Source organism: Oncorhynchus mykiss, chromosome 3 (assembly GCF_013265735.2).
Source record: "Oncorhynchus mykiss isolate Arlee chromosome 3, USDA_OmykA_1.1, whole genome shotgun sequence".
Lineage (NCBI taxonomy): Eukaryota > Metazoa > Chordata > Actinopteri > Salmoniformes > Salmonidae > Oncorhynchus > Oncorhynchus mykiss.
In genome coordinates this window covers 21,240,020-21,264,453 of record NC_048567.1, presented here as the reverse complement: position 1 = coordinate 21,264,453, position 24,434 = coordinate 21,240,020, and the positions used below count along the sequence as shown (strand labels likewise).

At 44.6% G+C, this 24,434-nt stretch overlaps 1 protein-coding gene across 1 annotated transcript; it reads right to left on the bottom strand.

Moving 5' to 3' along the window:
• Window positions 1-1,300: 1,300 nt before the first annotated feature.
• dcst2 (DC-STAMP domain containing 2) lies at window positions 1,301-24,419 on the bottom strand. The gene is made up of 13 exons (XM_036964655.1): window positions 24,391-24,419; window positions 24,029-24,288; window positions 22,284-22,454; window positions 21,949-22,050; window positions 21,619-21,813; window positions 19,236-19,301; window positions 18,841-19,054; window positions 18,439-18,596; window positions 18,022-18,186; window positions 17,317-17,484; window positions 4,952-5,052; window positions 1,630-1,760; window positions 1,301-1,457 (listed from the first exon to the last, which is right to left on the bottom strand). The coding sequence occupies exons 1-13, from the start codon at window positions 24,417-24,419 to the stop codon at window positions 1,301-1,303; spliced, it is 1,917 nt and encodes a 638-aa protein (XP_036820550.1).
• Window positions 24,420-24,434: the final 15 nt, after the last annotated feature.

Here is a 24,434-nt window from a genome sequence, read left to right as displayed (position 1 = left end):
TGGTTATAGTCATCGTCACTAGGCTCAGAGTGGTCCTGTTCTGAGTAGTCTTGGTAAATCATATCTGGCTCACTGGGGATGACAGGCAGAGATAATGAATGCTCAATTAAATGTCAGATCATGTTCATTCTGATGGTAATGACAGTAGTGATCATAATCATAAATATGAAGAGTCACATCTCCATTACCTGTGTTCAGAATCACTGGGGGGACTGATATGACCACTACTGTCCCCACTGTCTCCTTCCACCAGCCCTATACTGCTGTAGGCCCCACGCTGCACCCTGCTCTCTGAGGGCCGCCGCCGGGTTGCCATGGAGATCCTCCTCTTCATCAGTCTCCTGGTGCCCCTGTGGGTGATGTGGGGGGAAGTTAGGGCGGCGGTCCACAGGCCCAGCTGCTCATCATCACTGGAGTCTCTGGAACATACAGGTTATACCACACAACTGCTATTCTGTATGACTAAGGGGCACATTTTAGTTCATTAATTCATTTTTATTCCACATTAGTTATATGTTTAGTTACTGTGTGACAACTGGTTTCTAGTGACACAATGCAATTGGGGCAAGTGAGTAATTTACTGTATCTTAAGTGTAACCAAACAAAGTGTAACATGATAGTTAAATGGTCAACTAGAGTCTAACAGGTTTAACATTCTAACAGGTGGTCATCATGAGTAATGCCCCTGTGGAAGACTCACAGCTCTTCCTCACAGTCCTCCTGAAAGGTCAGGGGTCCCATGCAAACTGCACACACCTGGCCAATATTCTGGAAGCACTGCTTACAGTATACCCCTGTGTAATGTTAAAACAGCAGATGGGTTAGAGTGCAACAAACCAGGGTGGAGCAGTTGAATGGAACAGAAAAGTCAGATTGCCAAGGGCAACATAAAACTCAACAAGACCAGGGGCAATGTCACAAAATAATATCAAAGATATGGCTCGCAAATCTGGGTTAACATTCTGAAACAACAAGTAATCCCTAAGTGGTTTCAAAGAGTTTTGAAAGGGGTTTTGAGAAACACTCCTTGTGGTGCTTCACCAAAGGTGTTAGCTGATTTCTTATCCTTCTAGGGTGAGTCAACAGTTTAACAGAGTCAACTCACTCACTGTACACACAGTAAGGTCAAACTCCAATTCATTTTACAAGGAAAATGGAAAGATTTTATGATACTCAATGAAAAGCGGTACATGAAAGGCAGGTAAACATTTATGAGCTTGTAGAGTTTTTAAAGGAAACCAATCTACTTTTCAAGGGGGTCCTATAAACAAAAACAAAAAATCCCCAAACAAAGACAACCTTAAAAAGGTCTGAGTTCGGCTGCTGTACCTTTACACTGAGGGGTGATGCATGTGACCATGCTAGGGTCGCTCTGTCCCTCTCCTCTCCTTCCACAGGCCATGCAAGAGACAGAGGACACCCCCAGAATTTCAGCCAGGTAGGACCCACCTGGGAGGCTAGATTAAAGAACACATCATTAGCTGTAATAACATTAGTGACATGTCAAAGTTATTTGTACACACATCCACTATAAATATGTGTCATGTGTTACAGTCCTGGACTACTCTGGATTTGCATGGGCAAAGAAAATGCACTAGTTAAAATATTAATATGGTGAAATTTTTTTACCAGGTTGTGAGTGTCTGGAGGAATCTGGTCCCCTCTCTGTCTGCCCTGCTCCTGGCTACAGACCTCAGCAGGGCTTTACCTAGAGACTTACGCTGGCTCTGGATCCTCCTGTGGAGGAGATGCACCCGCTTCTGCCCCACAGAGGAACGAGAAACACCATTACCTGCTCTGTGTTATGTTAAAAGTGTCTGGATCTGGAAAAGGTGCTGGACAAATATAATTCATCTGCAGCCTGGCCCAGTTGATAATCTATAGAATTTCCTGATCATGCTTGTCAATCTCAGAGAGGAAATTAGATTGTCACCAGGGCAAGACAATAAATACCCATCGGCTGACAATAGACAAATACAGGTAATTGCCAAAATAAAGTAAACACTTGAGTAAATGAGGGAAACAAAATATATTGAAAGCAGGTGCTTCCACAGAGGTGTGGTTCCTGAATTAATTAATTAATTAATTAATAAATGCCCAGTTGCCCATTCTTTTGGCTAACATGGCTAGAAGAAGAGTTCTCAGTGACTTTGAAAGAGGGGTCTCAAAGCAGTATAAGGGTTTAAAGGGTGTGTGTATGTCTCAGTCACCAGATCTCAATTCTCATTCCAATTGAACACTTATGGGAGATTCTGTAGTGGCGCATGTTTACGGCGCCCTGTTTACATCGTGAAGTATTTCATTACACCGTGCGTCATCTTCACGGAGTCTTGCCCCGCTGCTGAACGGACAAGTGTAGTGTTTGCAATGCAAGATGGAGGAGAGCCTGTCTCTCATCAGAGATTGCACATATTTAGTGCAATTACAAAATGTGACCTTTTCATTCAAGACAGGATAAATATATTGTTACAGGTGATAATAAAACATGTTTTGTTGAGTTACTTTTTCCTCAACTTGTTTCTATAACTTTATAGCAAGTCAAGCTAGATTCCACTGCAGAACAGCTAGCTAAAAGCTAGGGCTAGGTTGACGATACCATTGTAGCTAGCGACCTCCACCTAATAATTATCATCAAAAACAAACGTTATTACCATCACAATAAACTTAAAAAGGGAGGCAACAGTCATATAGTAGAATTGGCTTAACAGCCTATGTGTATTATTTAACATAGCTATTAAAATACTATTAACTTATAGGAAGTTGTTAGCTATCCCATAAAGCCATTACCGAAAACAACATATTATCTTCTGTGGTCTGGCAACTTCCTGTTCTTCGACAAAATGTGAAAAATGTAAAAGTATGCAAAAATTTCAAAGTGTGCGTTTTCCGTCCTGCAACGGAGCCTTCAACCGCAAGGGGGCATTGCATTTGCACTCCGTTGAGGACTTCCCTATTGAAATGCATGACATCCGGTGTGAACGAGGTTTAAGACAGCGTTTTTCCACCACGCTTAATCTTAGGGATTAGGCATCCCGCTAGTGGTACACCAGTCGACAACATCCGGAGAAATTGGAGGGCGTGCAATTCAAATAAATAATCGGAATATTAAACATTCACTAACAAGTATCTTATATAATTTAAAAGTTTAAATTCTTGTTAATCTAACTGCGTTGTCCGATTTACAATAGGCTTTACAGCGAAAGCATACCATGCGATTGTCTGAAGATGGCACCCCACAACATATTTTTCAACCAGCACAGGCTTCATAAAATCACAAATAGCGATTAAATAAATCACTTACTTTTGAAGATCTTTCTCTGTTTGAAATCCCAAGGGTCCCAGCTACAACATGAATGGTCGTTTTGTTAGATAAAATCCTTCTTTATATCCCAAAAGGTCTGTTTAGTTGGCGCCATCAATTTCAGTAATCCACTCATTCAACATGCAGACAAAGGAGTCCAAAAAGCTACCGCTAAACTTCGTCCAAACAAGTCAAACGACATTTCTATGTAATCCTCAGGTGCTCTAAAATGTAAATAAACTATAATATTTCCTACGGAAAGTAGTATGCTCAATAGGAAAGTAGAATTAGTAAGCGTGCACCCTCTTCCTCACGCGCCGAAAGACTGACATTGTTCCGGTGCTCTCTTCACCAAAACTCAAAATTCTTGCTAGTTTAAAAAAAAACAAGCCTGAAACCTTGAATAAAGACCTTTGACATCTACTGGAAGCCATAAGAATTGCAACCTGGGAGCCGGAATTACATAGAACCCATAGCTTCCACAGTAAGAGCCTGGGACCTAAAAATAAATTCTGGTTGGTTTTTCTTCGGATTTTCGCCTGCCATATCAATTCTGTTATAGTCACAGATATTAATTTAACAGTTTTTGAAACTTCAAAGTGTTTTCTATCCAATGCTACCAATTATATGCATATCCTGGCTTCTGGACCTGAGTAACAGGCAGTTTACTTTGGGCACGCCTGTCAGGCGGAAATTCAGGAAACTAGACCCTATCGCTAAGAAGTTTTAACAAAACCCCAAATTATGGAATGTCTCATGGAAGAATGTTGTCGCATCACTCCAAAAGATAAATAGAGTTCCAGACACTTGTAGAATCTATGCCAAGGTGCATTGAAGCTGTTCTGGTGGCTTGTGGTGGCCTCGCGCCCTATTAAGACACTTTATGTTGGTGTTTCATTTATTTTGGCAGTTACCTGTAGATCGCGTTATGTGTGCACATAGACCAAGTTACATTACACAGACCCGGTGTCGATGCTCAACATTCTGTACATGGTTTCAATTCCAACAGTCTACTATAAAATGTAGTAACACTAAACCTGAAGCTGCTGGCAAAGTGTATGAACACTGCCATTAGAATGATGCAACACCTTCCCTGTCACACCAGTTTGTAATAGATCATGGCTGAGTGTGATGCTAACCGTGCCACTACTAGTATACAAACAATGACAAAGACCGCCACAATATAAGACCAGCATTCAATTTCTGTCTGTTCTTTTGTCCTGAAATCAAGATAAGCACATCTGTATTGCAGTGCAGTGCTGACCTGCCTGTTCCCCTGAAGTCTTGAAATTGTTTAAATTCTATGCATGGTTCACATTCCTCCCAGACCAGCAGACTACTGCAGAACAAGTTCTATTGTGCCTGCCCAAAATCACAACCTGAAGTGGCTATTGTGAACAAATCTATCTGTGGATCTTTTTATTTCAGTGTAGTTTTTATGTAACTGACAGCCCCTAACTCGTCGGTGTTTGCAGATCTAAAGGAAATGGATAGATGGAAGCAACAGCTAAGTCCAACTGGAAAGGTATCCATCTATTACTACACCTACCTGGTTCCCTCAGATCAGCAAACACAGAAGTGGTAAGGACTAGAGGAGGGGGTTTGGGACTGGACAGATAAGGAGAGAGGTGTGACTGAGTAATAACGTACCCGTTCTCGTTTTGGGTGGTACCTGGCACACACGAGTCTCCTTAACCGCTTGACGTAGCTTCCAGCGAACACAATGAACAAGGTGAGTCCATAGAGGAATCCTGTGATAAGAGAGGAAGCAAAGCGAACAGGTTATTTTGTCCACTGGGTGTCAGTGTCTTTTAGCAACAAAAAAAATATTTCCTTTCACAACAATTGTCCATTACAGAGACCCTGTAGCCAGAACACGAGCCAGAACAGCTTCAATGCACCTTGGCATACACTGTTGTGTCTGGAGCTCTATCGGAGGGATGAGACACCATTCTTCCACGATAAATTCCATAATTTGGTGTTTTGTTGATAATAGAAAACGCGTTCTCAGGCACTGCTCCAGAATCACTTCCATAAGTGTTCAATTGGGTTGAGATCTTGTGACCACTATCGCCCTGTGGATGGGAGTATTGTCATCTTATGGGAGCATAGCCATGGTAGCAAAAAGAATGGCAAAAATAATTTTATACATGACCCTAAGCATGATGGGATGTTAATTGCTTAACATTAATTGCTTAAGCATCTGCTTTCAATATACTTTGTATTCCCCATTTCCATTATTTTGGCAGATAATGTTAGGGGCAAGTTCTACCAGATATTTTAAGGTTAAAAGTCCCCACAAAATATATTTACTGAACAAAAATATAAACGCAACATGTAAAGTGTTTGTGCCATGTTTCATAAGCTGAAATAAAAGATCCCAGATATTTTCCATATGCACAAAAAGCTTATTTCTCTCACATTTTATGCACACATTTGTTTGAATCTCTGTTAGTGAGCATTTCTCCTTTGCCAAGATAATCCATCCACCTTACAGGTGTGGCATATCAAGAAGCTGATTAAACCACATGATCATTACACAGGTGCATCTTGTGCTGGGCACAATAAAAGGCCACTCTAAGATGTGCAGTTTTGTCACACAACACAATGCCATAGATGTCTCAAGTTTTGAGGTAGCATACAATTGAAATGCTGACTGCAGGAATGTCCCCCAGAGCTGTTGCCAGATCATTGAATGTTAATTTGTCTACCATAAGCCACCTCCAACATCTTTTTAGAGAATTTGGCAGTACATCTAACCGGCCACACAACCGCAAACCACGTGTAACCACGCCAGTCCACAACCTCCACATCTGGCTTCTTCACCTGCAGGATTTTCTGAAATCAGTCACCTGGACAGCTGATGATACTGAGGAGTATTTCTGCCTATAATATAGCCCTTTTGTGGAGAAAAACTAATTTTGATTGGCTGGATCCCAAGTGGGTGGGCCTATGCCCTCCCAGGCCCACCCATGGCTGCACCCCTGCCCAGTCATGTGAAATCCATAGATTAATACATTTATTTCAATTGACTGATTTACTTATATGAACTGTAACTCAGTAAAATGGTAGTTGACTATATTGCCACTCCTCTTTGCCATCTCTTCAATCTAAGCCTACAGGAAAGTGTGTGCCCTCAGGACTGGATGGAAGCTAAATTCATTCCACTACCTAAGAATAGCAAAGCACCCTTAACTGATTCACACAGCCAACCAATCCTGCTACTGACCCTTAGTAAACCTTTGGGAAAAAATTGTGTTTGACCAGATACAATGCTTTTTCAAAGTAAACAAACTAATAACTGACTTTCAGCACGCTTATACGGAAGGGCACTCAAAATGTACGGCACTGACACAAATGGCTGATGATTGGCTGAAAGAAATTGATGTCACAAAGTGCTGTACAGAAACCCAGCCTAAAACCCCAAACAGCAAGCAATGCAGGTGTAGAAGCACGGTGGCTAGGAAAACCTCCTTAGAAAGGCCAGAACCTAGGAAGAAACCAAGAGAGGAACCATGTGGGGTGGCCAGTCCTCTTCTGGCTGTGCCGGTGTCATGTACTGTCATGTTGTGTCTTGTCTCTGTCCTTTCCCTTCACCCTGTCTCCCTCTGCTGGTCGTTGTTAGGTTACCTTTTCTCCCCCGCTTTCCCCCAGCTGTTCCTTGTCTCCTCTTGACTACCTCGTCACCCCTTCTCCCACCTGTTCCCCTTTTCCCTCTGATTAGGTCCCTATATCTCTCTCTGTTTTTGTTCCTGTCCTTGTCGGATTCTTGTTTGTTGTGTTTCATGCCTGAGCCAGACTATCGTCATGTTTGCTGTAACCTTGTCCTGTCCTGTCGGAATCTGCCGGTCTATCTGAGCCTACCTATGTTTGGTTATTAAAGAAGCTGTGTTTAAGTTAGTTCGCTTTTGGGTCCTCATTCACTCACCATAACAGAAGAATCCGACCAAGAATGGACCCAGCGACTTCGGATCCTCTCCACTCAGCCGTCGGGATCCAGGGAGCGATGCTAGGCAGACACGAGCAGGAAGTGTCTGCTGCTCGACATGCCGTTGAGACCCTGGCCACCCAAGTCTCCAACCTCACAGAATAGGTTCACCATCTCCGCCTCGATCCACCGGCCACTTCCAGGGCTTTCGAATCTCCGGAGCCCAGAATCAATAACCCGCCGTGTTACTCTGGGGAGCCCACTGAATGCCGCTCGTTCCTCACCCAGTGTGATATTGTGTTTTCTCTCCAGCCCAACACTTACTCCAGGAGCACTGCTCGTGTCCGCCTACGTCATATCTCTCCTTATTGGACGGGCTCGTGAGTGGGGCACGGCAATCTGTGAGGCAAGGGCTGAGTGTACTAACCAGTATCAGGACTTTAAGGAGGAGATGATACGGGTTTTTGATCGATCTGTTTTTGGGGAGGAGGCTTCCAGGGCCCTGTCTTCCCTATGTCAAGGCAATCGATCCATAACAGACTACTCTATTGAGTTTCGCACTCTTGCTGTCTCCAGTGGCTGGAACGAGCCGGCCTTGCTCGCTCGTCTTCTGGAGGGTCTCCGCGCAGAGGTAAAGGATGAGATTCTCTCCCGGGAGGTTCCTTCCAGCGTGGATTCCTTGATTGAACTCGCTATTCGCATTGAGCGACGGGTTGATCTTCGTCACCGAGCTCGTGGAAAGGAGCTCGCGCTCTCCGTCGCCCCCCTCTCCGCATCACTACCATCTTCCTCTGCCGGCTCGGGTGCTGAGCCCATGCAGCTGGGAGGTATCCGCATCTCGACTAAGGAGAGGGAACGGAGAATCACCAACCGCCTCTGTCTCTATTGCGGTTCCGCTGGTCATTTTGTCACTTCATGTCCAGTAAAAGGCCAGAGCTCGTCAGTAAGCGGAGGGCTACTGGTGAGCGCTACTACTCCTGTCTCTCCTTCAAGATCCTGCACTACCTTGTCGGTCCATCTACGCTGGACCGGTTCGTCAGCTTCCTGCAGTGCCTTAATAGACTCTGGGGCGGAGGGCTGTTTTATGGACGAGACCTGGGCTCGGGAACATGACATTCCTCTCAGACAGTTAAAGGAGCCCACGGCCTTGTTCGCCCTGGATGGTAGTCCTCTCCCCAGGATTCAGCGTGAGACGCTACCTTTAACCCTCACTGTTTCTGGTAATCATAGTGAAACCATTTCTTTTTTAATTTTTCGTTCACCTTTTACACCTGTTGTTTTGGGCCATCCCTGGCTAGTTTGTCATAATCCTTCCATTAATTGGTCTAGTAATTCTATCCTCTCCTGGAACGTCTCTTGTCATGTGAAATGTTTAATGTCTGCTATCCCTCCTGTTTCCTCTGTCTCTTCTTCACAGGAGGAGCCTGGTGATTTGACAGGGGTGCCAGAGGAATATCACGATCTGCGCACGGTGTTCAGTCGGTCCAGGGCCACCTCTCTTCCTCCACACCGGTCGTATGATTGTAGTATTGATCTCCTTCCGGGAACCACCCCCCCCCCGGGGTAGACTATACTCTCTGTCGGCTCCCGAACGTAAGGCTCTCGAAGATTATTTGTCTGTAGCTCTTGACGCCGGTACCATAGTCCCCTCCTCCTCTCCCGCCGGAGCGGGGTTTTTTTTTGTCAAGAAGAAGGACGGGTCTCTGCGCCCCTGCATAGATTATCGAGGGCTGAATGACATAACAGTGAAGAATCGTTATCCGCTTCCTCTTATGTCTTCAGCCTTCGAGATCCTGCAGGGAGCCAGGTTTTTCACTAAGTTGGACCTTCGTAACGCTTACCATCTCGTGCGCATCAGGGAGGGGGACGAGTGGAAGACGGCGTTTAACACTCCGTTAGGGCACTTTGAATACCGGGTTCTTCCTTTCGGCCTCGCTAACGCTCCAGCTGTCTTTCAGGCATTAGTCAATGATGTCCTGAGAGACATGCTGAACATCTTTGTTTTCGTTTACCTTGACGATATCCTGATTTTTTCACCGTCACTCCAGATTCATGTTCAGCACGTTCGACGTGTCCTCCAGCGCCTTTTAGAGAATTGTCTTTTTGTGAAGGCTGAGAAGTGCACTTTTCATGCCTCCTCCGTCACATTTCTCGGTTCTGTTATTTCCGCTGAAGGCATTAAGATGGATCCCGCTAAGGTCCAAGCTGTCATTGATTGGCCCGTCCCTAAGTCACGCGTCGAGCTGCAGCGCTTTCTCGGCTTCGCGAACTTCTATCGTCGTTTCATCCGTAATTTCGGTCAGGTGGCAGCTCCTCTCACAGCCCTTACTTCTGTCAAGACGTGCTTTAAGTGGTCCGTTTCCGCCCAGGGAGCTTTTGATCTCCTCAAGAATCGTTTTACATCCGCTCCTATCCTTGTTACACCTGACGTCTCTAGACAGTTCGTTGTCGAGGTTGACGCGTCAGAGGTGGGCGTGGGAGCCATTCTTTCTCAGCGCTCCCTCTCTGACGACAAGGTCCACCCATGCACATATTTTTCTCATCGCCTGTCGCCGTCGGAACGTAACTATGATGTGGGTAACCGCGAACTGCTCGCCATCCGGTTAGCCCTAGGCGAATGGCGACAGTGGTTGGAGGGGGCGACCGTTCCTTTTGTCGTTTGGACTGACCATAGGAACCTTGAGTACATCCGTTCTGCCAAACGACTTAATGCGCGTCAGGCGCGTTGGGCGCTGTTTTTCGCTCGTTTCGAGTTCGTGATTTCTTATCGTCCGGGCTCTAAGAACACCAAGCCTGATGCTTTGTCTCGTCTCTTCAGTTCTTCAGTAGCCTCCACTGACCCCGAGGGGATTCTCCCTGAGGGGCGTGTTGTCGGGTTGACTGTCTGGGGAATTGAGAGGCAGGTAAAACAAGCGCTCACTCACACTCCGTCGCCGCGCGCTTGTCCTAGGAACCTTCTTTTCGTTCCCGTTCCTACTCGTCTGGCCGTTCTTCAGTGGGCTCACTCTGCCAAGTTAGCCGGCCACCCTGGCGTTCGGGGTACGCTTGCTTCCATTCGCCAGCGTTTTTGGTGGCCCACCCGGGAGCATGACACGCGTCGTTTCGTGGCTGCTTGTTCGGTCTGCGCGCAGACTAAGTCCGGTAACTCTCCTCCTGCCGGCCGTCTCAGGCCGCTTCCTATTCCCTCTCGACCGTGGTCTCACATCGCCTTAGATTTTGTCACCGGACTGCCTTCGTCAGCGGGGAAGACTGTTATTCTTACGGTTGTCGATAGGTTCTCTAAGGCGGCTCATTTCATTCCCCTTGCTAAGCTTCCTTCTGCTAAAGAGACGGCACAAATCATCATCGAGAATGTTTTCAGAATTCATGGCCTTCCGTCAGACGTCGTTTCGGACAGAGGTCCGCAATTCACGTCTCAATTTTGGAGGGAGTTTTGCCGTTTGATTGGGGCTTCAGTCAGTCTCTCTTCCGGCTTTCACCCCCAGTCTAACGGTCAAGCAGAACGGGCCAATCAGACTATTGGTCGCATCTTACGCAGTCTTTCTTTTCGCAACCCTGCGTCTTGGTCAGAACAGCTCCCCTGGGCAGAATACGCCCACAACTCGCTTCCTTCGTCTGCGACCGGGCTATCTCCTTTTCAGAGTAGCCTCGGGTACCAGCCTCCGCTGTTCTCATCTCAGTTCGCCGAGTCCAGCGTCCCCTCCGCTCAGGCTTTTGTCCAACGTTGCGAGCGCACCTGGAAGAGGGTCAGGTCTGCACTTTGCCGTTATAGGACGCAGACTGTGAGGGCTGCTAATAAGCGTAGAACTAAGAGTCCTAGATATTGTCGCGGTCAGAGAGTTTGGCTCTCCACTCAGAACCTTCCCCTTAAGACGGATTCTCGCAAGTTGACCCCGCGGTTCATTGGTCCGTTCCGTATTTCTCGGGTCATTAATCCTGTCGCAGTTCGACTTCTTCTTCCGCGATACCTTCGTCGCGTCCACCCGGTCTTCCATGTCTCCTGCATCAAGCCCGTCCTTCGCGCCCCCGCTCGTCTTCCCCCCCCCCCCCCCATCCTTGTCGAGGGCGCACCCATCTACAGGGTCCGTAGAATTTTGGACATGCGTCCTCGGGGCCGTGGTCACCAGTACCTCGTTGATTGGGAGGGGTACGGTCCTGAGGAGAGGAGTTGGGTTCCCTCTCGGGACGTGCTGGACCGTGCGCTGATCGAGGATTTCCTCCGTTGCCGCCAGGTTTCCTCCTCGAGTGCGCCAGGAGGCGCTCGGTGAGTGGGGGGGTACTGTCATGTACTGTCATGTTGTGTCTTGTCTCTGTCCTTTCCCTTCACCCTGTCTCCCTCTGCTGGTCGTTGTTAGGTTACCTTTTCTCCCCCGCTTTCCCCCAGCTGTTCCTTGTCTCCTCTTGACTACCTCGTCACCCCTTCTCCCACCTGTTCCCCTTTTCCCTCTGATTAGGTCCCTATATCTCTCTCTGTTTTTGTTCCTGTCCTTGTCGGATTCTTGTTTGTTGTGTTTCATGCCTGAGCCAGACTATCGTCATGTTTGCTGTAACCTTGTCCTGTCCTGTCGGAATCTGCCGGTCTATCTGAGCCTACCTATGTTTGGTTATTAAAGAAGCTGTGTTTAAGTTAGTTCGCTTTTGGGTCCTCATTCACTCACCATAACAGCCGGGGGAAGTTTATAACAGAACATGGCCAATATGTTCAAATGTTCATAGATGACCAGCAGGGTCAAATAATAATAATCACAGTGGTTGTCGAGGGTGCAACAGGTCAGCACCTCGGCAGTAAATGTCAGTTGGCTTTTCATAGCCGATCATTCAGAGGATCTCTAACTCTCCTGCTGTCTCTAGAGAGTTGGAAACAGCAGGTCTGGTTGAATACCAAGTAGATTTAGGCATACCTCAAGGTAGCTGTGTTGGCCCCTTACTTTTTAATATTTTTACCAATGACCTACCATTAGCCTTAATAAAGTCAGTGCATCCATGTACGCTGTTGACTCAACATTATACATGTCAACTACCACAGCAAGTGAAATCACTGCAACACATAAAGATCTGAAGACAGTTTTAGAATTGGTGGCTAGTAAAAAGATAGTCCTAAATATATCAAAACCTAAAAGCATTGTACTTGGAACAAATCATTCACCAAACCAGTGGTTCCCAAACTAGGGGTCGCCTGATATGAAAATGGGGTTGCGGGAGAATTTCCAAAATCCCCTCAAAATCTAAATATATACCTTTATATATAAATTATTCAAATCTAAAAGATATAATTAAACCAGAGAACGCGCTTAGATCATGGGAAAAGGCCGCACTTGACCGTTGCACTTCCCACGGTGAATGGCTAGGAGAGACTTTGATATTATCGGCTGCAATTGATATGGTGAAAACAATGTGTTGGGAGGCAGAGGCACAGAAACTCACTTCAATACCTTTGTCAGATAACACCTTTAAACAAAGAATTGATGCTATTGCTAGCAATCAAGAGGAAACTCTTGACTCAAAAACTTCCAAGCTTATCCTCTCCAAATGGATGTCAGCTTTTAGGGCCGAGATGCCTATGCATTGACTTTTGTTTGCTATACATGTAGGGGGATGCTATTTACAAGGACATATTGTTCTGTCTCACGATTCCCAAGTATGAAACGACATATGGGATGTTGAGTGTGCTGCGTGGCTACATTGATGACGAACAGATTCCATATGGGATCGAATGGTGGACTTTTGCACAGATATAGCTCCATCTATCACAGGACAGCCTCTGCACTCTAGTTATGAATGTGTCTCCCTCTGCAATATGGACACATTGTATAATACACCGAGAGCAACTGGTGGCAAAAGAGCTGAGCATAGAACTCGAGATATACTGCAGCAGGTAACTTAAATGGTTAACTACATCAAACCACATCCACTGAGCCCACGCCTGTTCGCAATACTATGTGGAGATATGTGATCAGAGCATGGCAATGTTTCACATCGAGGCTTGGTGGTTATCAAGGGGGAGTGTTGGGGGAAAAAATGTGCATTGAGAGAGGAACTGTTGTCATTCACAATGGATATGAAAACAAACAAAAAAACAGACTTGGTTGACTTTCTGTGTAATGAAAAAAAACAAACAGAAAACAGCATCATCAGAAGTGCCCTACACAAGTGACAACTGCTCACCTCCAACGCTTGGATGAGCAGTTTGGGACGGACCTACTTCCCAATGCATTTGAATGTGATCCTGGCTCAGTTGACATGCCGGGAAGTGAAATTGAACAGCTGACATAGCTGTCATGTGACCGAATACTGCAGACAATGCATTCACGGGTCACTACGGAGGAGTTTTGGTTCTTGACTCAAAGGCAATACCCTGCTGTCTCCCTCTGAGCATTAATGCTGCGTTCAAAACAACTGGGAACTCAGAAATCTCCGACTTCCGTATGCTCAAGGCAACTGGGAACTCGGAAAGAAATTAGCTCAGACTGGGAAAAATAGTTTTGAACAGTCATCCAACTCGGAATTCCAACTCAGGAACTCAGGCCTCTTTCTAGGCCTCTGACTTTCTGTTCTAAAGGTCACTGTCGTCATGATTTGAACTTGTTCCCAGTTGTCTTGAAAGCACCATAAAATTCATGGGTGGCTACCCTTGCCAGTTTATATCTGTGTGAAGCTGGATTCAGTGCTCTCTTCTGCATTAAAACCAGATATCGATCCAGGTCGACCACGCCCCCTGACTTTGAGAAGCTCCGATGCAACATGATTCAAGCACACCCATCTCATTAGTGGTGGTGAGATAAGGGACATTATGTCAGACTAATTTGAAAATAGGCTGCTCTCCATTAAAAGTATGTGATGGTGAGTTGAGAAGACAATCAGAAAAACTGTTAGAATGTTTTTCATTTCACTGCCTTAGCTCCCCCCCTAAAAAGTAAACATTGGCTGTACAATGTATAATTTTTTTCACATGGGGTGGGGTCACCAGAATTTTCAGGTTTGGGAACCCCTGCGCTAAACCCTAAACCTAATCTAAATCTTTTAATGAACAATTGAGCAAGTTGGTCTAACCCTAGATTTGAAACTGAAATGGTCTAAACATATTGATGCAACGGTAACTTAGATGGGGAGGTGTCTGATATAGCGCTGCTCTGATTTCGGACATCCTTATCTATAAAACAAGTCCTACAGACCTGGACTACTGCCCAGTCAAATGGTCAAGTGCCACTAAGAAGGACATAGGCAAATTACAGTTGTCTCAAAACAGCACGACTGGCCCTTAAATGTACATAATATCAATAACATTTATGTCAATCTCTCCTGGCTCAAAGTAGAGGATAGATTAACTGCATCACTACTTGTCTTTGTTAGAGGTATTGATGTGTTGAAAGCACCGAACAGCACTGTCTGTTCAAACAGCTAACACACAGCTCAGACACCCATACATATCCCACAAGACATGCCACCAGGGGTCTCTTCACAGACCCTAAGTCCAGAACAGACTCTGGGAAATGCACAGTACTACATAGAGCCATGACTACATGGAACTCTCTTCTACATCAAGTAGCTCAAGCGAGCAGTAAAATCAGATGACAAAACAACAGATAAAACAACAGATAAAACAACAGATAAAACAACAGATAAAACAACAGACAAAACAACAGATAAAACAACAGACAAAACAACAGATAAAACAACAGACAAAACAACAGATAAAACAACAGACAAAACAACAGATAAAAGAACACGTCACAGCACAACACGGGCTGTGAAAAGACACACACACTCTCTAACACACAAACGTTGCAATGTAATATTGTATTATACCATGGCATTCCTTTTTGATTGGCTTTAAGAGCTCGGTATATTTGCACTGTAGAATTCAATGGCTATAGTTCATTTTTATACGTTTTGTTTGAGCTGGTTTTAAAAGCAAAAGTCGAATTGAACACAGTATTGGTATTGTTGAATTTGATATTCATAATAGCAAGCTAGAACTGATGGCTTGGTTAGATACACTAGCAAGTCTGTTTGTTTGGTTACCACGGACACTACTGTAGCCATCTAGTAAACTTGCTAGCTACTTTAATGGATGTTGAACACATTTATACAAACAAATGAACACATTTCTAGTGCCAAATGTGTTAAATTGTAGCCATGGTATAAAAAGGATGATTAACTTATGACTCTATGCATTCTCTGGAAAATAATGTAACTCCATGGACTGTCAGTTCCACTCCACTAGCGCTTGGTGGAACACACCTTCCACGTCATTCAGAATTTTCAATAGAACACATACAGTATATCACAAAAGTGAGTACACCCCTCACATTTTTGTAAATATTTGAGTATATCTTTTCATGTGACAACACTGAAGAAATTACACTTTGCTAGAATGTAAAGTAGTGAGTGTACAGCTTGTATAACAGTGTACATTTGCTGTCCCCTCAAAATAACTCAACACACAGCCATTAATGTCGAAACCGCTGGCAACAAAAGTGAGTACACCCCTAAGTGAAAATGTCCAAATAGGGCCTAATTAGCCCTTTTCCCTCCCCGGTGTCATGTGACTCGTTAGTGTTACAAGGTCTCAGGTGTGAATGGGGAGCAGGTGTGTTAAATTTGGTGTCATCGCTCTCACACTCCCTCATACTGACTGGTCACTGGAAGTTCAACATGGCACCTCATGGCAAAGAACTCTCTGGGGATCTGAAAAAAAATAATTGTTGCTCTACATAAAGATGGCCTGGGCTATAAGAAGTTTGCCAAGACCCTGAAACTGAGCTGCAGCACGGTGGCGACCAAAGAAGTTGAGTGCACGTGCTCATATCCAGAGGTTGTCTTTGGGAAATAGACGTATGAGTGCTGCCAGCATTGCTGCAGAGGTTAAAGGGGTGGGGGGTCAGCCTGTCAGTGCTCAGACCATACGCCGTACACTGCATCAAATTGGTCTGCATGGCTGTTGTCCCAGAAGGAAGCCTCTTCTAAAGATGACGCACAAGAAAGCCCGCAAACAGTTTGCTGAAGACAAGCAGACTAAGGACATAGATTACTGGAACCATGTCCTGTGGTCTGATGAGACCAAGATAAACTGATTTGGTTCAGATGGTGTCAAGCGTGTGTGGCGGCAACCAGGTGAGGAGTACAAAGACAAGTGTGTCTTGCCTACAGTCAAGCATGGTGGTGGGAGTGTCATGGTCTGGGGCTGCATGAGTGCTGCCGGCACTGGGGAGCTACAGTTCATTGAGGGAACCATGAATGCCAACATGTACTGTGACATACTGAAGAAGAGCATGATCCCCCTCCCTTCGGAGACTGGGCCGCAGGGCAGTATTCCAACATGATAACGACCCCAAACACACCTCCAAGACAACCACTGCCTTGCTAAAGAAGCTGAGGGTAAAGGTGATGGACTGGCCAAGCACGTCTCCAGACCTAAACCCTATTGAGCATCTGTGGGGCATCCTCAAACGGAAGGTGGAGGAGTGCAAGGTCTCTAACATCCACCAGCTCCGTGATGTCGTCATGGAGGAGTGGAAGAGGACTCCAGTGGGAACCTGTGAAGCTCTGGTGAACTCCATGCCCAGGAGGGTTAAGGCAGTGCTGGAAAATGATGGTGGCCACACAAAATATTGACACTTTGGGCCCAATTTGGACATTTTCACCTAGGGGTGTACTCACTTTTGTTGCCAGCGGTTTAGACATTAATGGCTGTGTATTGAGTTATTTTGAGGGGTCAGCAAATTTACACTGTTATACAAGCTGTACACTCACTACTTTACATTGTAGCAAAGTGTCATTTCTTCAGTGTTGTCACATGAAAAGATATACTCAAATATTTACAAAAATGTGAGGGGTGTACTCACTTTTGTGATATACTGTAGCTCCTCATTGACTATCCCTTACTTAATGTAGTATTGTAAATGTATTGTAAAAATTATATTGTACATTTGTAATAAGAGTAACAATGTGTTGTATGAAGAATTATTGTATTTATAATGTAGGCTGTTTTGTTTTATTCCTGTTTGGACCCCAGGAAGAGTAGATGCTGCCTTGGTAGCACTTGGGGATCCTAGTAAATACTAAATAATACTAGTCTAGGTGTTACCTATGAGCATGTATCCTGAGTGGTCTGGCTCTGAAGGCTCCATCAGACACTTCTTGCTGAGAACAGTGATGTTGCCCTTCTGTAGAATGGCGAAGGCAGCCACTATGTCCTTGAAGATGTCCGAGGCATAGCCTGTGCCATTTACTTCCACCGCCACTACGATGGGTGCTAGAGAGAGCACAAAGAGAGAACAATGTCTTGGATGATGTTGTTCGTTCCAAATATGGTTTGATATACAATTTCATTCGAATAATCTGTACTATAGTATTTAATTGGAAACTGATGTCCAGTTTAATTCCTTGATTGTACTGAATAGAACGAAGTAAAGTGATGTTCAGGACAAGTCTCAGGTTTCAGGTAAGGCTACTCATCACACCAAAAAACAACTTTCTCTCATAAAATAAACTGTTCATTATGTCTAAAAAAACTAAGTCCAAAATATCAGCCCAAACAAAACGTCTACAAATAAAATAGCTTGAGACTTGGTTTGTTTGCAGTGTTTCTGGTTTCATTCAGGTAAATATCATTTTTAGAAGCAATAACGAATGCAGACATTATACCTTTCGTCTATTTCTGTTTTTAACCATGCACCTGTGAGTACACTGATGGGTGGGGTGGCTAGTAAGATTTCCAATGTATTTATTACAGTAAATAACCTTGAACTGAACATCATCTATTTATTTCCCTGTAGCCAGACTGTCTCACCTCTGGCCACGATGTCCCCCTGGGCTTGGTGGTGCACCAGGTCAAACATCCAGAAGACCACCAGGTCCAGCGCCACCACCAGGCATCCCATGGCTATGTGCCTGAGAATGGACACTGCGCTGAGGGCAGCCATCTGCCGCTCCCTGGCTGTCAGGTACACTGAGACTAGAGGACAGGGATGGGTGTGGGGTAGGGGAGGTTAGGTGGGTGGGTGAGTGTTTTCACTGCCATGACATCAATGTTACACTGACTTTCTCTTTCTTTCTAGACATTTTTGTTGTTCTCTCTCATTTTCTAACTTCTCTATATCCTTTCGCTTTGTACCTTTTCTCTCCACACCCCCACTGCTTCCTCCCTTCAATCCATTTATCTTATCTTCTCTTTCCTGTGCATTCCCTCTCTTCCTGCTCCACTCACATGGTCTGATGTAGGTGCGGGCCTCTCTCTGGCTGAGAGGTAGGACAGGGGTTTTTCCCTCACTAGCCAATCTCTGGTCGAGCTCTTCAAACTGCTCTGTGATGTAAGTGTTGTCAAAGTCATCCTGGTGCAGGTACTTGTGTTTGTACAGGACAGCCCTTTAAAACACACACACAAAGAACACACACACACACACACACACACACACACACACACACACACACACAGTATAGAGCATCATTTCCCAAAATCGATCCTGGGGTCCCCCCGGGTGCAAGTTCTGTTTTTTGCACTACACAGCTGAGGGGGTCCCAGGACCGGAGGGGGGAAACCCTGGTATAGAGTATACCGCTCCTCGTCAAACCTTGTTTGCATGACCCATGTGAATGAATATAGACTTACTGTAGGTACATTAGCAGCAGAAGGAAGAGGCCTATGTAGGCTATTAGCCCCATCACTTCCTGGAAACGTCCCAGCTCCACCGACACTTCCTCCATCATATCCTGTGACACCTGCTGCAGCGACTGACTGCTGTTCACATTCATGTCAAAGTGCATAGAGGTCGATATGTTGAACTCAAACTCCTTCTTCATCTTCTCGAAAGCTGCTATGGTTGCTAGAAGAGAGCAAAGAGACATGCACCAAAATGTGCCACTGTGCATTTGTGACTGTTTAGAATGGCCATCAAAAAGGAGTTACAGTAGAATGATGGTATTAAAGAATGTTCTACCTTTGAATAGAGAAATAGTTGAAACCATTATGAGGTCAAGGTTTTTGTACCTCTGCACTTTACTTACGGGCAGCAATCTTTGTCTTCATGTGGCCAACAATGTAAGAAGGAATGATGCAAAACAGCTGACCAACTGAAATGGGAGGAATGTAATTGAGAATTACTGTCCTCATACCTACAATGACATTTCCTCTAGCTAATTTACGTGACAAATGCATCTCTGCATCACAGGCTCTATTCATTGTCTCATAAAACCATTATGAACGGTCATTAAAAGTAAACCCAAATGTCATGTCAGGTTTATAAGACAGCATTATATAGGATTTATGACCCATAGTTTAGAAAGTGAAATGCCACCATTCACTTTATGCTGAGAGCAGCATTCTAGATCTCCCAAGGGCCAGGAAGTGTGTTTTATCTTTTCTTTCTCTTCCTCCTGTCTCTGGCCCTCAGGTCATGTTTGGATTAAAAAGTCACCCGTGCCCGGCTGGCTCCTGGCTGGCTCCTGGCTGGCCCGAGAGCAGCGGTGGATATAAAACAATAATTCATTTGAAAAGAAAACATGGGAGGCAGATGGATGGAGGGGAGGCAGAAGGACGGAGAGGGGGGGGGGGGGGGGGGGGGGGGGGTGATATGGATGGAGGGGAGGCAGAAGGACGGAGGGGGTGGGGGCATATGGATGGAGGGGGAGGCAGAGGGACGGAGGGCGACTCACGGCTATGCTCCTCCTGGAAAATGTGAGAGGAAACCTGAGAGCGGCGTGGGGCTGGAGGGTTTTAACAAGGCCTTGGCCCCTAAGTTACCTTGCCCTCCTAGGCTAAAGAATAACACAGCGCACTGCAGAGCTGCTAGAGAGGAGGGCTGTGCTGTACCTCCACACTGATGTCAACCTCACAACAATGGATTATCTATTTTTCCATGAGCTAACATATTTATAGTCAGCACTTTTTCACCAAAATCGGGAAAAAAACAGGCTTGGGTGTGAAAAAAGGAAACACTAACTGAGTATCAAAAGATTTTAAACCACTGACAACCCAGCTACCACATAATGTTCTGAGAACCTTAATATGTTGCTTAGAGCTTGATGAGAGCGTGGTTATCCTATGGTTATTTTGCATACAACCTTCCCATAACATTTCATAAAGGTTTCTTCGTGGTTCTACTTAAAGTAATGTTCTCAAATTGTTCAGAGAACGTTAAGAAACAATGTTCTTCTGTGGTAATTTCAGCATAAGGTTTTTTACAGGTTTCCTCATAGTTCTATTGAAAGTCATGTTCTCCGAATGTTCAGAGAACATTAAGAAACAACGTTCCTCTATGTGAATTCAAGAACTTCAGCATAATGTTTTCTGCAGGTTTCCTCATGGTTCTATTTAAAGTAATTTTCTCAGAATGTTCGGAGAATGTTAGGATATAAAGTTCTTCTCTGAAAATTCCAGTACTTCAGCATAACGTTTTTTGCAGGTTTCCTCATGGTTCTATTTAAACATTAAGAACATTCTCAAAACATTAAGAACATTCTCAGAACATTAAGAAAACTTTCCATAAAAACTCCAAGAAAACATTAACGTTTAAAGAACATAAACATTCCATTCTCAGCAACAACAAAAGTCTCTCTATCCTCTATCTTGTTCAGTGTTTTCAGGTGTGTTGGCCACACCTGATCTTAATGAGTGCTTGTTTCCTTTGAAATAGGGTCTTTTTGAATTGACAAAAATGAACGGCTTTGCATTAGTTAAAAAACCTGGCATGCTAGTTCCATCCTCGTGGCGCAGTGGACTAATTCCATGGATAGAGAGCTGACACCATGCCACTGACACCATGCCACAATAAAAAACAAATGTGCTTGCATGATTAATGCCTAAGCAAATTAATTTCCATGTGTCCTATCTATGCTTGGAGATCAAAACAATAAACCTAAGCTAGCAGTGTTATTAAAAGCAATGGAAAAGCAAACCAATGGGAAACCAAAAACGTACTTTCTCAAAACTGCTAAGGAACCAAATTTGCTAGCTGGGAAAGAATTAAAAACAGAGAACAAACATCTCAGATAAAATATGCAATGGTTAGGAGGCAAGGCCCTAACAAAGTTGTTCATTAAAATGGCTCTTTAAGAGAAACATTGAGCTAAGACTGCGACAATGACAATACAGATATGACAACCTAATTAAAACACTACCATAGATTTTCTTATTTTTAAACAACAGACACCTTCCACAGTGATTGATGTCATTTTCACATTTCCTTTGCTCTATTGATACAGCTGTACATGTGCTAAAGCCTCTCAGGTTCCTACTCTTGCGATTTGATCCTGCTTCTTTGTGGACAACAATGTATCCCTCTGACACTATGACAAACAGCTACCCTTCCTCTACTACTGACAGCTGACGGAAGTAAGGGTGAGTGAGGATAGTGATTCTACTGTATGATGGAACAACATGTCAACCAACCTCGAGCGAGACCACAGAGGGGGCGGAACCCATCCACAATGTGACAAAGGAAGTTGAACACAGACAGGAGCTCCATGCAGTCATCACGGGCATCATCAAACAGCTTGTTACACTTCTTATAGGGGGTGCCCAGTTTTTCATTACACACCTCGCCAATGCCAACCAGGAAGTGTAACACGTTTCTCAGGGAACGAGCTGTAACAGGAGGTAGAGGGCACAGAAATCAATGGAAGGCTTCATTTGGAAAGTTAAATTGTTAGATACAGTAACTGTACTAACAATGTCTTCAAGTAATGACAGCGCTAGTATAAGCATGGCCCACAGACTTACCTACGTGGCGGACAGACTCAGTCAGGGCCTGGATTAAGTTCTGTACCCTCCCAGCCACGGAGTGGACATTTTTGGTGATCTCTTTTATCTTGCCCAGTACAGCTGCAACACGTGGACATTAGGAGCTTATAAGGGTGTGTGACATTGCAGAGCACTCAGATTGTGTAGAAATTGTATTGTAAAAGGAGTCATCCACCATATTGTCTCCACCTGCAATGTCCTTCCAGTTCAGTGACCATGGAGAAAACAAAGCTAGTGTGAACTATTTGAGACACCATGTATAATGAGTGTAATTACAGCTGTGTGGTGTGATCTTATGGAACAGCTGGACTCACAGAGAAGAGGTGTAGCCGCTCGCTCCATCAGCTGCTGGGTCTGGTTCATGGCAAGTTCGGCCCCACACACCACGCTGTCCGCTGCACGGTCAAAGTTTTCCAGGGTGTTGGTCATGGGGCCCTGGACCAACATGGAGAAAATGAGGAACAGGAGGAAGTTCTTGCCCTTCACTGTGAGGAAATTCATAAAAAGGTGTGTTAGTGGTACCCAGAACAAGTTGGTCTACTGAGTAATACATTGTAGGTCATTCCTTCCACCCAGGGGTGTTTCTCAGATTTTTTTCTGGGGTGGCCATGGGAAATCAGCAAACTGGATCACAAATAGCATAGACAATTTGCTTAACTACTATGCAATGCATTGAATAACTGTTTCAACTGTTAATTTGCATCTGCCCTAATTTATTCAAATACATTTATTTGAAATGATCCATATGAATCCATATTCAAGTTATTGAGGATCTATACTGATCTCAAAAACGACCTCAGAATCCATATGATGGAAATCCGTCACAGTAATGGAAAACTTTAACCCCTGAATGAACGTATAGTTGGGTTCTTTGGCTAAGCAAAAACAAGCAAAAATGACTCCAGCCATTATCACCTTGGCTGCTTTAGCTTTATTCACCCATCGATAAGGGACGTACATAACATTCTAGAACAAACACATGCCATAGCCTACAGCAATTAGCTGCTACACACTAGCTCAGCACCGGGAATAAAAACTTGAATTTATTTTCCTGTCAAATTAAACAGCAGTTACCTACACATCTTCCACCTCTGCACTGCTTTTGTCATCTCAGGGGCGGACAGGGACCAGAAGTTGGTGCTGGCATTTCTAACACACTAGCCCATTTGTTTCCCTCGAGGCTCCCACAACAGCCCATTTTTTCAGTTGAGACTCTGATTATAAGCCAGATCATGATAATTTTGCACTAAAAAAGTTAGACAGGCCCACTAGAAAGAATATGGACCAGCCCTTCTGGCATCTCCAAACTGACTGTCCTAAAGAGATTGTGCTAGTGGGTGAGCTACTAGGAAACGTTGCCAGCTGCTCACGACTACTCTATGAAAGATAGCATACATAGTGCTTTATTTTTAGTAAATGTTTCTTTTCAAAGCGGGGAAAAATGTAAACAGGTTGGAGGTGCCCGTGCCTCTATTATGTTCTTCTTCTGTGGGGTATTCTGGCGGACTACAACCAAACAAAGGTTCATTCCATGTGTGGTAATACTGATGATTTGTCGCCACATATGGTATGTTTACATAGCAGGTTAACGTGGCAGATTAGGTGAATTAATGTAACAGGTTAGGAAAATGATAAGGGTTAGGCTTAGCTACAATGCTATTTGTCAACAATGGTTGACAACAGGCTATGACGAGGACGCACCTCCATCTGTTTCCACCTGTTTCGTACAAAATAGCGGTCTTTCCCTTCTACTGTAAGTGCCTACACCATACTGGGAAACAATATATCCAGTTTGCAGCAATCCCGTTTCAGTCGCTCTGTTTGAAAGGCTGCATTCTGATTTTTTTTTCACACTAATTGGTATTTTCAGATATTTTTCAGAGCTAATCTGATTGTTAAAAATACCAATTAGTGGGGGGGAAAAGGATCATAATTGGGCTACCTGTCTAAATATTGCCAGTGTTTATTTGACTGGGTAACTGGGTACATTTCAACGCACAGCACATACACAATTTTTTTGTGGTATGGTTAAAACAATCTTCATATGTAGGCTACTCACTTGAACACAGCATTGGCATCATTAGCATAACATTCGCTCGCACACGGATGGAGAGGCCCATACCAAATGCTGTGAGGAAAGCTATGGCGATCGTGGTATACACGCAATACCACAGGCCTTGGTTCTGTACGAACAGTGCAGTCATTCCGTACACAGAGGCAAGGAATAGGCCAAACAAAAACCCGCCCAAACTCCGCACAAGTCCACTGAGACAAGGTTTGGTCTTGCTTCGTGGGCGTCGCCTTGGGAATCTGGGAACCCTGTCAAAAAGGTTAGATATTTAGGCTAAACTCACCAATGACAGCATTATGTAGTAAGCCTATGCATCTCAACAATGTCAATTTGACAATTTATTCCCTTACCGCTTGAGGACCCCCCTCAAACACTCCATCGCGGCTTGACCACT